Source organism: Osmerus eperlanus, chromosome 2, assembly GCF_963692335.1.
Source record: "Osmerus eperlanus chromosome 2, fOsmEpe2.1, whole genome shotgun sequence".
NCBI lineage: Eukaryota > Metazoa > Chordata > Actinopteri > Osmeriformes > Osmeridae > Osmerus > Osmerus eperlanus.
In genome coordinates, this window is record NC_085019.1 from 24,425,666 (window position 1) to 24,440,081 (window position 14,416).

At 49.5% G+C, this 14,416-nt stretch overlaps 1 protein-coding gene across 1 annotated transcript in view; it reads left to right on the forward strand.

Annotated features, from left to right (window-relative positions):
* The first annotated feature begins 13,895 nt into the window (after positions 1–13,895).
* The window catches only part of si:ch211-106h11.1 (volume-regulated anion channel subunit LRRC8D), a 10,930-nt gene continuing 10,409 nt past the window's right edge, over positions 13,896–14,416 (forward strand). Inside the window, exons 1-2 of the mRNA XM_062482060.1 lie at positions 13,896–14,178; positions 14,267–14,396. Coding sequence (XP_062338044.1) covers positions 13,907–14,178; positions 14,267–14,396 — 402 coding nt within the window. The 5' untranslated portion in view covers positions 13,896–13,906. The remainder of the gene's footprint in view (positions 14,179–14,266; positions 14,397–14,416) is intronic.

Sequence of the window (14,416 nt, forward strand, 5' to 3'; positions counted from 1 at the left end):
ACACATTGCATAACACACATTTCAGACTGCACACACTTGTCACACACAAAAACACTGCACACACACACCTGTCACACAAACACTGCACACACACACCTGTCACACAAACCAAGCCTCCACTCTGTACTTACATTTACATTTAGCAGACGCTCTTGTCCAGAGCGACTTATAGTATGTACAGGGACATTCTCCCAGAGGCAAGTAGGGTGAAGTGCCTTGCCCAAGGACACAACGTCATTCAGCACAGCCGGGAATCAAACCGGTAACCTTCAGATTACTAGCCCAACTCCCTAACCGCTCAGCCACCTGACCCCCTCCTCTACTTGTCCAGTAACCCTGCTCATTCTGCATCGTCACATAATATACACTTATAGAGTTGAATTAACAATTGAATAAATGTTACAGTTGTATTAATACACAATTTAATAAATGTTACAGTTGTATACACAATTTAATAAATGTTACAGTTGTATACACAATTGAATACATATTATAGTTGAATTAATATTACAGTTCAATTAATATTATATCTGAATTAATATTACAGTTGAATTAATATTATAGTTGAATTCATATACAATTGAATTAATAGTACAGTTGAATTAATAGTACAGTTGAATTAACAATGTGATAGTTGGCTTAACACACAGATGGATGAATGCTACAGTTAAAGAACAGGTGTCTTGTATGGAGAGAAACCTGGTTAAACGCTGGTGTTTTTACAATGATCCATTAAACAGCCTCAAAAACTGCTTACAAACGCTCACTCTTCACTATCTACACACACACACCCTCACACACACACACACACACACACACACCCTCACACACACCCTCACACACACACACACACACACACTCTCTCTCACACACACACACACCCTCACACACACACACACATACCCTCACACACACACATACAGACATCGACGCACATATTCGTACACACAGAACAAATAATCTCTCACACGTATAAACAGAACACAATCACACACACACCTGTTGATAAATATACAGTTATAATGTCAGTGTCGGAGGTTGGGGTTAGAGATGTGGAACAAGCACCTGTTCACAGTTAAATGTGACCAAATCTGAAAACCAGCAACCTTCAGACAGCACTCTCTGACAAAGACTGCTGTCAAGTCAACGGTTCTTTAAATTGCTATTTGGAAATAAATATATTAACATATTATTTTAGTAATATGTTTAATTGTTAATTATTATTGCACAATATGTACTGAATATGAGATTGCTGACTGAAATCAGGGGATAAAATAAAAATTCATGGCATTATTACATTATCATGATATTACCTTATCATTGCAACATTAAAGCCACACCACTCATGACTGTAGACATAAAGTAAGTTAAAATCTGCACGTTTAAATTGTCTCTGTTAAAATTGAGTCCCAGCATAGCAACCATAGTTATTAGTTTTCAGTTTAATTTCAAACTACAGTTAATTACTCCCCAGTTAATAACTGGGGAGTCAGGTGGCTGAGTGGTGAGGGAATCGGGCTAGTAATCCGAAGGTTGCCAGTTCGATTCCCGGTCATGCCAACTGACGTTGTGTCCTTGGGCAAGGCACTTCACCCTACTTGCCTCGGGGGAATGTCCCTGTACTTACTGTAAGTCGCTCTGGATAAGAGCGTCTGCTAAATGACTAAATGTAATGTACTTAACTACAGATAATAACTTTACTACAGTTATTAACTTAACTACTGTTTATAACTTTAGTCAACTCAAGAACTGGACAGTTGGACAATTTACAAGAGCATTTTGTTTACAAGAGCATCATATTGATTTCATAAAACTATGAATCCTCACATTGTTAAGTGTGTGGGTGTGTGTGTGGGGGTAACAGAAGACACTCACCTCCAGGAAGCCTCAGGGATGTGAAGGTGGTCTGTTGTCTGAGCAGTGTCTTACATGAACTCGTCTCCTCGCAGCTTGAAACAGGAGGCACGCAGAGAGTCACATACGAGAGATTTGATTTGATTTGAAGAGGCTGGCAGCTGAGGATTGTGGGAAAGAGATGAACCTCCAGATTCATATTCTTAGAATTTAGAACCCTGAGGCTCAGAGTGTTTGAGTTTAGAGTTCCGAAAGGTTCAAGCTTGAGTTCCGACCTCCTCATGCAGCTTCTTGTTTAAATGAAGAAGTTTAACCAGGTCACCTCACACATGCCACTGGTGACCCCTGCCATCACCCTTTTCATTTCACTTAAATCATCGTTACCATTCAGATAATCATTTAAAATGGACCTCCTTAGATGCAACAGTAGATCCATCGTAAACATCAATAGTGAAAAAAGTAATGTATATAAATAGATTGTATATAAAAACTACACTTGTGTATATTTATATAGTAGAATATTATCATATCGACAGACCTGTGACCCATCCTTATGTGGCCCAGATGAATGGTCCTTTTTCTCAGCATGAGTGTGTGATCCTGGGGGCAGAATGTATGTGAGTCTGGCTTCTCCAAACACCTTCCACCTGGAGACAAACCTCCAAACAGGTGGATGCATCCACGCTCTGCTCACCCCTGACTGGAACCTGCCACACACAGAGAAGGGGAGGGCAGCTCTAATTAAGAAACATTCTCATGTGAAATGCCGACCTTTACAGCCTGCAGTGTAATCTGCACTGTGGGTGTGTGGTGTGTGTGTGTGTGTGTGGTGTGTGTATGTGTGTGGTGTGTGTACGTGTGTGTGTGTGGGGGGGGGTTGTGTGATTGTGTGTGTGTGATTGTGGCATACATTCTTCCCACATATACAGTACCAGTCAAAGGTTTGGACACATTTGACTGGTACTGTACCTGTTTTTGACCAAGGTGAGAATTTCTATGAGATGTTTACAAGGCAGTCACCCACACAGCAAGAGTGAGCCAGGCCAAAAAAGAGACAGAGAGAGACAGATAGAGAGAGAGAGAGAGAGAGAGAGAGAGAGAGAGAGAGAGAGAGAGAGAGAGAGAGAGAGAGAGAGAGAGAGAGAGAGAGAGAGACAGGCAGACAGACAGACAGACAGACAGACAGACAGAGAGAGAGAGAGAGAGAGAGAGAGAGAGAGAGAGAGAGAGAGAGAGAGAGAGAGAGAGAGAGAGAGAGAGAGAGAGAGAGAGAGAGAGAGAGAGAGAGAGAGAGAGAGAGAGAGAGAGAGAGAGAGAGAGAGAGGCTGAATAGATAATTAATCTGAATAAAGAAGTAAAGAGGAGGGAACACACACCATGCCAGCAGAGGTGTTTGTGGTGTCACTGAACTGCACCAAATGAGTCAGCAGATTTACACTGGCTGTTTATCAATCCACGCTAACTCAAGCCTGCTAACACACACCTAGCCCAGCTAACTCAAGCCTGCTAACACACACCTAGCCCAGCTAACTCAAGCCTGCTAACACACACCTAGCCCAGCTAACTCAAGCCTGCTAACACACATCTAGCCCAGCTAACTCAAGCCTGCTAACACACACCTAGCCCAGCTAACTCAAGCTTGCTAACACACACCTAGCCCAGCTAACTCAAGCCTGCTAACACACACCTAGCCCAGCTAACTCAAGCCTGCTAACATAAAGCCCAGCTCAACATATCTTGCTAGCACCAAGCCTGATTGGGCAACATTCACCCTCTCACCCAACTCCAAGAACCAAGGGGTCATGGTTCAGGGGTCATGGTTCAGGGGTCATGATTCAGGGGTTGTGTGTCAGGGGTCATGGTTCAGGGGTCATGATTCAGGAGTTGTGTGTCAGTGGTGGTGTGTCTGGGAAAAGAAACCTGCTGTTAAATAGAAAGTGTCTGCGATGCCTGTGGAGACCATGGCTGGTTCCTCTGCAGCGAGCAGAGCTGTCACTGTGCGAGTAGTAGCGGGGCTGTGGTCGGAGGGGGGCTGTGGTTGGAGGGGGGCTGGGGCGGGGGGCTGGGAGGGGGGCTGGGGAAGGGGGCTGGGGAGGGGGGCTGGGGGGAGGGGCTGGGAGGGGGGCTGGGGAACGGGGCTGGGGAGGGGGGCTGGGGGGAGGGGCTGGGAGGGGGGCTGGGGAAGGGGGCTGGGGAGGGGGGCTGGGGGGGAGGGGCTGGGAGGGGTGCTGGGGAGGTGCAGCCATGGTTTGGCAGGGGGGGTTCAGAGGCTCTTAGAGACGGTGGGGTTTTTCTTCCCCCTGTTGGAGGGGAAGGAGGGAGGGTAAGGGGGGTCTGCTCTCTCCCTCCCTCCCTCTCTCCCTCTCTCTCTCTCTCTCTCTCTCTCCCTCCCTCTCTCCCTCCCTCTCTCTCCCTCTCTCTATCTCTCTCCCTCTCTCTATCTCTCCCTCTCTCTATCTCTCCCTCTCTCTATCTCTCTCCCTCTCTCTCTCTCTCTCTCTCTCCCTCTCTATCTTTCTAGGAACCAGAATCTCAGGGGTCTGGAATGGAGGGGGGGGGGGGGGGGGGCACAAGCTTCCTATGCTTTGTAGTTACACCTGTCTTACCCCCCAACTCTCCCCCCACCCCTCCCCCCAAACCTACCTTACACACTTTTTGTACACTCCAGAACTACACCACACTGCAGCGGTGTGGAAGTCTACCTCCTGCCTGCAGTGTAGGACTGTTCTCACTGTGGGTTTTCTTCTGCACTCGACACACACTGCTGGAACACACACAACAAACACACAATAAACACACAAAAACACACTCCCCCCTATTTTGACGATCTGAAACGCAAGTATCAAAATGCATAGCGCAAGTAACTTTGTGGGCGGGACTCCGGCTCGGTTGCTATTTTGCCGGCGGGATAAATGACTTTGCGCCTGTCGCAAATCTAAAATGGGTAGGTCCGAAGTAGCTACATTACTAATAGAAGTGGTTTGGGCGTAACGTGCAATAAACCATCTCGTCATCTCACATTCCCTTTAAGAGCAGCGCTTGTTCCATGGCGGATTTCTATTATAACGGCGGATTTGCCAGGCGCACGCCAGGAGCGGTTCACAGCCAAGGAGACCGACGTTCTAGTCAGGGCCATAACAGATAGAGAAGTGACATTGTATGGGAAAGGCAGAGCAGTTTTCTCATTGCACTAAATTGCCCGCTCATGCTGCTCATTCAAATTCTTATTCTTATTTTTATATAGCCTACCCTATATTTTATTTTTTAAATTGTTTAGTTCTTGGAATTAGTTTAACTATTGTACTTTTTACTTAATTTAAGACCCGTATATGTTTATTGTTTGCACCTTCCTGCCACAGTAAATTCCGTGTTTGTGTAACATAGGCTACATGGCGAATAAACCGAATTCTGATTCTGATGGAGATGGGAGAAGAAACCCACCCAAATTAGCTTCGGTTAAACAGGCGTGGGAGAAAATTGCCACAATTGTTACAAATCATGTTCACATACATAGAGATTTCTCATGAAAATCTTTTTATAAATATTGAAGAAATGTAACACGCCATAAATCAAAACAATGTAACGTAGCTTCGCAGAAAGAAGACCCTGGCCTCACCAGCAGTGTGCACGGACCAAGCTTGCGCCCTTAAAATAGCATCTGAATAATGTGCCATTGACTTTAGACCACGTTTTTCCTGGTCAGTGGCGGAATTGTTTTTCGGAAACTGCAAAATAGCACCAGGGAACGTTTGCGCCGGAACACGCCTCCTTTTTCGTTGAACCGCCCACGGGAGCGCAAGGTCATTTCGACGTGCGTCTGTGGAGGGAAAAGTCCGCTTTGCGTCGAGTGCAAACTAGGAATGATACTTACATTTACATTTAGCAGACGCTCTTATCCAGAGCGACTTACAGTAAGTACAGGGACATTCCTCCGAGGCAAGTAGGGTGAAGTGCCTTGCCCAAGGACACAACGTCAGTTGGCACGGCCGGGAATCGAACTGGCAACCTTCGGATTACTAGCCCGATTCCCTCACCGCTCAGCCACCTGACTCCCCGATACTTGCGTCGTTGACAAAGTCAATTGCACTGGGTGCAAGATCGGGCCCACTATGTGTTCTGTATATTCTGAATTTCTTTAAGGATCTGAATTGAATGGCCAGAGTTAGGTAGATATTTTGTACTACCTAGATGTTTCTGCAATCTGACACAAAACACTGAACACACTATCTGAATATTGTTTGATTCTGAAAAGCATGAAAAATATATGTGGGGCTTTTACGGTGGGGTGGTGTGTGATGTGTGTGTGATGTGTGAGTATCTGTGTGTGTGATGTGTGGGTATCTGTGTGTGTGCATCGGTGGGGTGTGTCCTGTGTAATGCAGCTGTGGTTTAACACCATCATTATTCAGTCAGCCTCAGTCTTTCTCCAAATCACACACACACACAAACACACACAACACACAAACACACAAACACACACTTACAACACACATTCGGTACAGTAAGTGGACATTACACAGTACATTGTGTACTTTTTCCATCATCCAGAGAACGCTCTCTGAAATGTGCAACACAGACATCATCCGCATGTGTACTGGGCTTCAAGGAAGGCATGGCCCTGCAGCACGAGAGGTGTGGAAACAGGGCGAGGGCAGCAAGGGGGAGTTTTCACAGCCATTTGTGACGAGGAAGTGAGGCGAAGATCCTCTGTGAAGATGACTAACAAAACTCAACACCTCGACCACAAGGCTCCACCCTTGTCATCATCTTCTCAAATTCCCATAGCAACCACCTATAGACCACCTATTGACCACCATCAACCTCTATAGACCCCATCAACCATAGACACCCATCAACCACCTGTACACCCCATAAACCACACATAGACCCCCATCAACAATCAATAACCTCTATAGACTCCCATCAACCATAGACCACCATTAGTTTCAAGTTTTTTATTGTCAGGTGCACAGAACAATACAAGGTCAAACAGGGCACTGAAATTCTTGGGACAAGACAACTCAAGCAACCTAGCATAACATAACATATAAGTACTAAGAACATCGATTACATCTATGGTAAGCTCAAATAGAATAACATTTAAATAATAATAATAAACATCCTAATATACAGAAAAGTATGCAATATACAATATACTAGACCACCATTAACCACCTATAGACCACCTATACACCCCCATCAACCATCAATAACCTCTATAGACTCCCATCAACCATAGACCACTATTAACCACCTATAGACCACCTATACACCCCCATCAACCATCAATAACCTCTATAGACTCCCATCAACCATTTGTAAACCCCCATCAACCATGTATTGACCACCATCAACCACCAATAACCACTGTAGACCACCATCAACTACCACTAACCACAAACTGCTTTTAGCAGTGTGATTTGTTTGTGATGTGTGTGTGTGTGTGTGTGTGCATGCGTCAGAGGCGTAGCCAGAATAATCTTTTTGGGTAGTCCTAGAAAAATATGGATAGGCATTTTCCGTTTTTTTTACTTATTTACTTTGCGATGTGCACCCAGTGCATAATATTTCTGAGATATTTTTGTTTTTGGGTAGTCCTCAGAACAAATTGGGTAGACCTGTGCCTACCCAGGCCTACCCGTGGCTACGCCTCGGGCGCACGTGTGTGTGACTGTGTGTGTATGTGTGTGTGTCAGAAGACAGGGTGAGAGGATCACAGGGCTGGGGGGGGGCCCTGCTCACACTCATCTCCTATTTCTGTTTCCCCTCCCTTTCTCTTTTCCCTCTCCCTCCCCCTCTCTTTCTCACGGTGGCAGTGGCAGGCCAGAAGCAGGCAAGCCAGCAGGGCAGGAGCAGGCAGGGTAGGAGCAGGCAGGCCAGGAGCAGGCAGGCCAGCAGGGCAGGAGCAGGCAGGCCAGCAGGGTAGGAGCAGGCAGGCCAGCAGGGTAGGAGCAGGCAGGGTAAGAGCAGGCAGGGTAGGAGCAGGCAGGGTAGGAGCAGGCAGGGTAGGAGCAGGCAGGCCAGCAGGCCAGGAGCAGGCAGGGTAGGAGCAGGCAGGGTAGGAGCAGGCAGGCCAGCAGGCCAGGAGCAGGCAGGGTAGGAGCAGGCAGGGTAGGAGCAGGCAGGCCAGCAGGGCAGGAGCAGGCAGGGTAGGAGCAGGCAGGCCAGCAGGCCAGGAGCAGGCAGGGTAGGAGCAGGCAGGGTAGGAGCAGGCAGGGCAGGAGCAGGCAGGGTAGGAGCAGGCAGGGCAGGAGCAGGCAGGGTAGGAGCAGGCAGGGTAGGAGCAGGCAGGCCAGGAGCAGGCAGGGTAGGAGCAGGCAGGCCAGGAGCAGGCAGGGTAGGAGCAGGCAGGGTAGGAGCAGGCAGGCCAGCAGGCCAGGAGCAGGCAGGGTAGGAGCAGGCAGGCCAGCAGGGCAGGAGCAGGCAGGGTAGGAGCAGGCAGGGTAGGAGCAGGCAGGGTAGGAGCAGGCAGGGTAGGAGCAGGCAGGCCAGCAGGCCAGGAGCAGGCAGGGTAGGAGCAGGCAGGGTAGGAGCAGGCAGGCCAGCAGGCCAGGAGCAGGCAGGGTAGGAGCAGGCAGGCCAGCAGGCCAGGAGCAGGCAGGGTAGGAGCAGGCAGGGTAGGAGCAGGCAGGCCAGCAGGCCAGGAGCAGGCAGGGTAGGAGCAGGCAGGGTAGGAGCAGGCAGGCCAGCAGGGTAGGAGCAGGCAGGCCAGGAGCAGGCAGGCCAGGAGCAGGCAGGCCAGCAGGGTAGGAGCAGGCAGGCCAGCAGGATAGGAGCAGGCAGGCCAGCAGGCCAGGAGCAGGCAGGCCAGGAGCAGGCAGGGCAGCAGGGTAGGAGCAGGCAGGGTAGGAGCAGGCAGGCCAGCAGGGCAGCAGGGCAGGAGGAGAGGAGAGATTAACAACACCAGAATTCACCATTGCAAAGATAGACACCTACCTGTCCTTCATGTGGTCACATGACCCATGGACCAGGAAGTGATAGTTTCTGCTGAGGCATCCTCTAACAGGAAGTGTGTGGCTGAACTGTTTCCTCTTAGAGCACTCACAACCTCCTTTGAAGTCAGTCTAAAATCATGAACAAATAGATACCAAAGGAAATCTTAACTCTTACAAGCGACATTTAGACACATTGATCTTTTATCTTTCTGTCTCTCTCTTTTTTCTGTCTGTTTCTCTCATGCAGACAACATAAGGAGCTGTTAACAAGACAGAGGCCCTCTTCACACACACGTGTACTGGTTTTACATTCTCATAAACACACATACACAAACCCACAGAGACACACACAGATAGCTTCACACCCAGATACACACAACTACATGCACAGATATATACATAGAGATGCACACACACAATTTGACATAGAGCACTGATAGTCTTATGGGGCAAGGAGGGAGTCAGGTGGCTGAGCGGTTAGGGAGTCGGGCTAATAATCTGAAGGTTACCGGTTCGATTCCCAAATGACATTGTGTCCTTGGACAAGGCACTTCACCCTACTTGCCTCGGGGGAATGTCCCTGCACTTACTGTAAGTCTCTCTGGATAAGAGCGTCTGCTAAATGACTAAATGTAAACTGTGCTGGCTTGAGACCACAGCGCTAGCTCTCCCTCTGGTGGAGAAGTAGCAGAATACACATGGGGTCACATGGGGTCAGTCATCATTCGGCGTAGGCAATAATATGAGGGGCCGTTTAGGAAATAATTTAGACTGTCCTTACACAAACACATACATTCACATATGAAACATTCACACACGCATCCAAACTACTGAAAACTCACATCCACATGTGATTGACCCCGATTTGCACTCTCACACACTTATATATGAGACACTCAAGCCTTATAAGGATGAGTAAGAAGCTTTGAGAATGTGTGAGTGTGAGAACATTTTCACTCTATTCAGAAGGCATTTCAGTATATAGGGAAGTCAGTTCAGTAGTTTAGCAATTTTACAGAAGCGAGCAAAATAGCTTTAAACTAGAATAAAAATTGTTAAATGCTGGGGGACCAAACACACATATCTAGAACAAGTCAAGAAAGCAGGGTTCTTGAATTTGATAGATGTACAGTAAGAATCATTTGATGCTGGGATGTACAGAACAGAAATGACATGGAGGGGGGGTGCATGTCAGAAAATAACACACATGATGGCAGGACAGACTTTCCATGTTAGGGGAGGGGATACACATTATATCAGGTGAAAAAACTGCCTGATATAATGTGTATCCCCTCTGTAACTCATATGGTAGACAGGTGAACAAAGCGATTAATTGAAAAGCCATATTAAACTAAATTAAATTAAAACAGAAATCACGACTGGGCATCCTTGTCAGACTACCCGCAGAGAGGACAGATGGAGGTAGACTACCAGCAGAGAGGACAGATGGAGGTAGACTACCAGCAGAGAGGACAGATGGAGGCAGAGAGGACAGATGGAGGTAGACTACCAGCAGAGAGGACAGATGGAGGCAGAGAGGACAGATGGAGGTAGACTACCAGCAGAGAGGACAGATGGAGGCAGAGAGGACAGATGGAGGCAGAGAGGACAGATGGAGGTAGACTACCAGCAGAGAGGACAGATGGAGGCAGAGAGGACAGATGGAGGCAGAGAGGACAGATGGAGGTAGACTACCAGCAGAGAGGATAGATGGAGGCAGAGAGGACAGATGGAGGCAGAGAGGACAGATGGAGGTAGACTACCAGCAGAGAGGACAGATGGAGGCAGAGAGGACAGATGGAGGCAGAGAGGACAGATGGAGGTAGACTACCAGCAGAGAGGACAGATGGAGGCAGAGAGGACAGATGGAGGCAGAGAGGACAGATGGAGGTAGACTACCAGCAGAGAGGACAGATGGAGGTAGCCTAGATTAAAGTAAAACATATTGTTCATAAACCTGCATGTGATGTCGAGTCACATAGATAAGCCTATAAGTCGGCTTATGTAGCTAAGGTGCATGGCAATATGGAACTTTGGAACACACTGTCGATTAATCCACAATACTAAACGACGCATTAAACAATTCACACGTCGCCTTCATGTAACAGACAAATAAACATACTATTTATGTAGATAAATAGGAGATATTAGGGAGTGGGAGAGAGGTGGCTGAGCGGTTAGAGAATTGGGCTAGTAATCAGAAGGTCACTGGTTCGATTCCCGGCCGTGCCAAATTACGTTGTGTCCTTGGGCAAGGCACTTCACCCTGCTTGCCTCGGGGGAGGCAAGTAGGGTGAACAGTAAGTACAGGATGTCCCTGTGCTTACTGTAAGTCGCTCTGGATAAGAGTCTGCTAAATGACTAAATGTAAATGAGTCTCTTGTTACTATGGAAAATCGTGTCGAGTCTTCCACGTCGCTATTTGTTCTATTTAAGAGGTGAAATCGAAGTGCAGCAGTTAAACTCCGCTTCTCTGAGTGCACGCGCGCTCCCGCGGCCAGGGGATACAAATCCTGGCGGGGATAAGTGCTTTGGCACGACGCCTGTCAGTTTATGCGGATGTGAGTTTTCAGTAATATGTGTTAACGTTTCATATGTGAACGTGTATGTGTTTCATACGTCTTTGTGTAAGGACAGGCTGAATAATTTCCTAAACACCCCCTCATAAATAAAGCTGAGATTGTAATCGTATGATTCAAAACAGACTTACAAAAGTTTTTAACTTGGAAAGGGACGGATTCTAGGAACGCCTGTACGAAGGGAAGGCGTTTTACCGGCAGCTCCAGACTGTTTTCTTGTAGGTTGCCGTTAAACGGGTTGAATTAGATTTTCGGAAGACACCCCCCCCTCGTCATGACAACCGATTAAGAACCAACAGCTAGCGCCTGTCCCCGCGCCGCCCCTCGCGCACACCCCAAGCCGCCAATTGAATAGTTTGGGGAGAAGTTTCTCTCTGTTCCAGAGAGAACCGGACCGCACCGGAGCCCCGTCGCTCCGGAGGCCAGCTTGGGAGAGGAGCGGTGTCATTGGCGAGGGGAGAGGGAATACGTTTAGTCTTCCAAACTTTGCAGGTAGGCAACGGTTTTCTCCTCGTTATACACACTTAGTCGTAATGTTCTCTTTTGATGGATTCTTCACAACTCGTTGCCGAAGTGTCACATGTGAGGTTTCAGCGGACTGTTATGAAACTCCCTGAAATAACTTCGAACTAAAATATTTATAATTTCCTTTTTTCACAACAGCAGCGAGTCTATACAATATTTTTTGACGCTTTATTAGCGTGTTTGTGTATTGCCAATGCTGCCCTGTGTTGCTGGTCGCCTGTATACAACATTGGCTGAGGTGATGCGGTTAATGCGTGGCAGCGTGTATCAGACGGTAACGGGATCTCTGAATCAAACCCGGTCTCTGTTTAATCTTCGTCTCCAGCCTCAGTAATGACATTGTCATGTTATCCTGTTAGGCTCGCGGCTCTGAACGGGTTTAGAAGCGCATTTCAGGGATGGGAAGCAGAAACCGTTAACTCGGTTAAAGTCTGTTTACTGCAGTCCTGAACACTTTACATACTACATTACATTTACATTTAGTCATTTAGCAGACGCTCATATCCAGAGCGACTTACTGTAAGTACTGGGACATTCCCCCCGAGGCAAGTAGGGTGAAGTGCCTTGCCCTAGGACACAACGTCATTTGGCACTGCCGGGAATCGAACTGGCAACCTTCGGATTACTGGCCCGATACTACTGTAAGGGTCCAGCATGCTGCACGTGTTACATACTAAGATGGAGGTTACACACTAACTTTCTCTCTCTTCTCCTATCCTTCCCTCTTGTCTCCTCTCTCCTCCTCTCCTCTCTCCTCCTCTCCTCCCCTCTCTCCTCCTCTCCTCTCTCCTCCTCTCCTCCCCTCTCTCCTCCTCTCCTCTCTCCTCCTCTCCTCCCCTCTCTCCTCCTCTCCTCCCCTCTCTCCTCCTCCCCTCTCTCCTCCTCTCCTCCCCTCTCTCCTCCTCTCCTCTCTCCTCCTCTCCTCCCCTCTCTCCTCCTCTCCTCCCCTCTCTCCTCCTCTCCTCTCTCCTCCTCTCTCCTCCTCTCCTCCCCTCTCTCCTCCTCTCCTCTCTCCTCCTCTCCTCTCTCCTCCTCTCCTCCCCTCTCTTCTCCTCCCCTCTCTCCTCCTCTCCTCTCTCCTCCTCTCCTCTCTCCTCCTCTCATCCTCCCCTCTCTCCTCCTCTCTTCCTCTCCTCCCCTCTCTCCTCCTCTCTTCCTCTCCTCTCCTCTCTCCTCTCCTCTCCTCTCTCCTCCTCTCCTCTCTCCTCCTCTCCTCCCCTCTCTCCTCCTCTCCTCTCTCCTCCTCTCCTCCCCTCTCTCCTTCTCTCCTCTCTCCTCCTCTCCTCCCCTCTCTCCTCTCCTCTCTCCTCCTCTCCTCTCTCCTCCTCTCCTCCCCTCTCTCCTCCTCCCCTCTCTCCTCCTCTCCTCTCTCCTTCTCTCCTCCTCTCCTCCTCCTCCTCTCCTCCCCTCTCTCCTCCTCCCCTCTCTCCTCCTCTCCTCTCTCCTCCTCTCCTCTCTCCTCCTCTCCTCCCCTCTCTCCTCCTCCACTCTCTCCTCCTCTCCTCCTCTCCTCCTCTCCTCTCCTCTCTCCTCCTCTCCTCCCCTCTCTCCTCTCCTCTCTCCTCCTCTCCTCTCTCCTCCTCTCCTCCCCTCTCTCCTCCTGTCCTCCCCTCTCTCCTCTCCTCTCTCCTCCTCTCCTCTCTCCTCCTCTCCTCCCCTCTCTCCTCTCCTCTCTCCTCCTCTCCTCTCTCCTCCTCTCCTCCCCTCTCTCCTCCTGTCCTCCCCTCTCTCCTCTCCTCTCTCCTCCTCTCCTCTCTCCTCCTCTCCTCCCCTCTCTCCTCTCCTCTCTCCTCCTCTCCTCTCTCCTCCTCTCCTCCCCTCTCTCCTCCTCTCCTCCCCTCTCTCCTCCTCTCCTCAAGAACACAGCCTGTCAGTTGGTGTCCAGGGGAGCTAAACAGAACTCCTATCACCCAACCAGCACTGTGTCTGTGTGAGTGAGTGTGTGGTGTGTGTGTGTGTGAGTGTGGTGTGTGCGTGTGGTGTGAGTGTGTGTGTGGTGTGTGTGTGTTCACCATGTTCTCCTTGTCAGAGCTGGTGTCTCTGAGCCCAGGTCAGGCCAGCTCCAAGCTGCTAAAGCCGTGGTGGGAGGTGTTCATGGACCACCTGGTTCTGCTCATGCTCATGGTGTCTGTCCTGGCTGGAACCCTCCTGCTCTCCAGGGACAGGGTGGTCTGCCTGCCCCTAGACCCCTCCTCACCCTCCTCCAACCCCTCCTCCTGCTCCTCCTCATCCCCCTCTTCCCTCTCCTCACCCTCCTCCACCCCCTCCTCCTGTTCCTCCTTTTCGTCCTCCACCCATTCCTCCTCCTCCTCCTCCCCCTCCAGGAACCACAGCACCCCCTCCCCTCCCCCAGCCCCCCTGCCCCCCGCCCAGCCCCCCTCCCCAGGGCCGGAGGACTCAGCTGGACTACCAGCAGTATGTGTACGTCAGCCAGGTGTGCTACCACCAGGCCCCTGCCCTGGCCTCTCGCCTAGCGCCCTACCTGACCCTGCTCCAGTCCCTGGTGCTCCTGGCCAGCGGAGG